The sequence below is a fragment of the Hakea prostrata genome, chromosome 4, assembly GCF_041222555.1.
Source record: "Hakea prostrata isolate BN-2017 chromosome 4, UWA_Hpros_2, whole genome shotgun sequence".
Lineage (NCBI taxonomy): Eukaryota > Viridiplantae > Streptophyta > Magnoliopsida > Proteales > Proteaceae > Hakea > Hakea prostrata.
Window position 1 is genome coordinate 20,479,439 of NC_142603.1, and position 3,411 is coordinate 20,482,849.

Sequence of the window (3,411 nt, forward strand, 5' to 3'; positions counted from 1 at the left end):
TCTCAAACCAAATTTAAGATTGGTGGGAAAATAAAGCCACTACTATTCTACTCCATAGGTTACAAATCATTCAGAATCAAAATAATTTATTTGAGCAAATTACACTGACATCTCAAAATTGAGGCCTTAAAGCATTGACACCCTATTTAATGTTTAAAAAGCACAGAACAACCCCATGATTGAATTTTCATTGGATACATTAATCCAATTTGACAATGAAAACTATTAAGTCACTTTTTACCATAGGTATATTTTTGGAACTAAAAGAAAATAAACAGTAATTTAATGATTTTTAGTGATAAACTTGCCAACAAAAATTCAATTTTGAAGTCTTTATGTTTTTCGAACATAAAGTGGGATGTCAATGTTTTAAGGCCTCAATTTTGAGGTGCCTGTGCAATTTGCTCAATTTATTTTGATACAAATTTAGAATTGTAATAACCGATATGGACGATTCACTACTACAAATCCGAGATTGAAAACCATGGTATTAGTCAGACATTACATTTCATTAATTCAAGTCCTGCTGTTAAAAATGATGGTTTAGGAGAATTGTGAACACACATCCAATGCATTGATTGGCGCAAGCAATGCAAGAACGTTGCCTGCACACCCAAACACATGTAGCAGGAATTGAGAAGCTCAGGAGCAAAGTATTCATGGTCGCATATAAAAAACACCTGCAGCAGGGACATTTGATTTATATTTCTCCATTCAGAAATGAGTTAGGGCCTTTGAAACCGCTATTTCCATTAGCATTTTATATTTTTCCATTCACGCTGCACCTCTTTTACAGCTTTGTTTCTCAATACATCAGCAATGCAGAGCAGAGAAGGTACAACTGAAGATGTTGAACCCCCCCATCAGATATACAATTTGAAGATAACCAGAGCATGCGAAAATCTCAAATAGTTTCTCGCCTTATTCAAACAAAATTTCTCTAATATTATCAATGATGGACAAACAAAATTATTTAAATAGATCTAATAATCAATTTCCCACACTATCTTATTGTTGTCTAAACCTCTGCTATAATATTTTTTTTCTCTGAATAAAGTAAGCTGTGGTACCTAGAACAATTAAGCAAGGGTAAATCCACCTAATAGGCATTAAAATGGACATTTCTCAGGATAAATTTAGAACCACAGAATCCTAATTAAGTAATTCTCTTCCTAATCAGGTATTACTCCATATCTTTTTGATTTACTTCTCATTTTCCCCCTCTTTGGTAAAGAAAAGAGGGGATGCAATGTTTTGACTTCTGAATTCAACCCATGCAAAGAAGTAGTTCTTTGATTATCCTTTACTACTGTTGTTACTGTTCATAATAGATATGGACATGAAGGTGAAGATTGGAGGTTGAAGACAGCAAAATTTCCAAATAAGAGTTCATAATTATGGACCGGCCACTACTACATTCGAAAGTAAAAGGTGAGATAACTTCTATCAGGTTCAGTACCACAAAATTGGCAACTCTAACCAAACACAATCTAAAAATAACATGTCTGCAAAAAACTCTGAAACAAAAATCGACTGGGACAGTAAAAGGTGATGGAAACAAAAACTGATATATGCCTATTTCATAAATTACTCTTCCTCAGCCATTGCTCCCTTCTCGCTCACATAGATACCATCAAGGAACTTCCTAATATCTTTGTTCTTGACATGGCATTTCTGTTGCACAAAACCAGAAAAGATCCATTTAAGTAAAACATACAAACATACAAACATACAGACGTATGTGCGTATTTGTGAGGGAGGGGAAGGAACGGATTCCATACCTGATTTATCAATGCAGCTGATCGCGAGACAAGTTCAACATCATTGCCATCCAATACAAGTTCATCCTTAACCTTCTCAGAGCGGAGAATGGAAACACCATCAAGCATATCCACCTTACGCACCTAATACAATCAATCAAAATTTACAAAAGCATGGAGTGGTGATCATCGGGCTTAACCAGTAGTGCTTCAACTCAGAAATCCAGCTTAGTAAAACAAAACTTTTCTCATCAAGCTTCTCATCAAACATAACTTTTAAAAAAGAAAAAAAGCTTTTCCTCCATCACGGGCACTGACCACCCTCAAAGGATTGATTTTTCCTCCATCACAGTTGCTGAGTATAATGATAACCATAGGGTTCAGTCATGGGTTGCTTCACTAGTAGGGAAGAAATACTTCCATCTGAGGGGGAAGAGAGAGACAAAGGGCAGGAATATGCCAACAAAAATCCATTATGTGCCAAGACAGGTCTATGAAATCACTTTATTGGCTTCTCTTTTTACAATATTCAATCTTATTTCCATCCATTTTTTGGTTTTATTTACATATCTCCTTGTTTTGATATGTTAATTGTGGGCTTTTCCAAATTTATTATCAGCTTTCTTTGTTCATTCTTTTGTTGAACTTGTTCTCTCACCATGGTTGATAATTGCTATTTTGTTATTCTCTGAAAAGTATGAAGGACAAGATCAAAGGAGCGAATACTGACAACAAAGAAGAAAGCAGTCAAATGATTATCAACAGAATGCCTTCTTCCACTTTGCTACCACAATCTGTTCAAGTAGCTTGTTGGATGTTGATTTCTTGGCAGTTGAGAGGTGGAATTTGCGGGAGAAAATGTGTTTTCAAGGGGAAGAAGGGGATAGGGATTGATCGAGATACCATAAAACTAAATAAACTCAAAAAAAACTCATTTCACCTAGTGTACAATAAAATTAAATAAACTCATTTTCACCAAATATATAATTAAACTATCAAACCATTTTATACAAACAAAACCTAATTTTATTTAACATATTATACTAAAATTACAGCAAGAAAAATAATATCTCAAAACTCGATCCTTAGAAGACAAAGAGATATAAGAAATCACGCACAGAGAAGAAAGAAAAATATCCCATATAGCGATATCAACTGAGTTCTAATTGCAGGGGAAAAAACTGTATAGGAAGCTAAAAGTTAGGGAGTATACCTTCTTCTCACCAAGAAAGTTACGGATCTCAATGCTCCTGTTTCCGTTGGTGATACTGGCGTTGATAGGAAAGTGAGCATACACGAATCTCATCTTGTAGCGATAGCCCTTGGTGACACCCTTGATAAGGTTCTCGACATGACTAAGGGCTGTGCGGATAGCAGCTGTAGTCTTCCTTGATCCAAACCAGGCCTCAATTTTAAGTTTTTTCTTGCCTGTTTCTTCATCCTTGATGAGTTGGAAATCCAAGTTGAGATGCTTGAAGTTCCTGATAAGCTTTCCTCGAGGACCTTCCACCTCGATCATCTTCGCCTTCACCTTGATCTTAACCTCATCAGGAATATCCATGGTTTCCGATGCCAAGATCGTCTTCATTTTCGCCGCTGAAGAAATCTACCCTGGCTTCCTTTCTCCTCAGTGCCTCCACAAGACGGAAAC

General features: G+C 35.9%; 1 protein-coding gene across 1 annotated transcript; it reads right to left on the bottom strand.

Annotated features, from left to right (window-relative positions):
• Positions 1–1,374: 1,374 nt before the first annotated feature.
• LOC149018412 (large ribosomal subunit protein uL6) lies at positions 1,375–3,411 on the bottom strand. Its single transcript, XM_089152683.1, has 3 exons — positions 2,974–3,411; positions 1,782–1,904; positions 1,375–1,674 (listed from the first exon to the last, which is right to left on the bottom strand). Exons 1-3 carry the CDS (start codon positions 3,346–3,348, stop codon positions 1,588–1,590), a joined length of 585 nt encoding a protein of 194 aa, XP_089008809.1. The 5' UTR covers positions 3,349–3,411; the 3' UTR covers positions 1,375–1,587.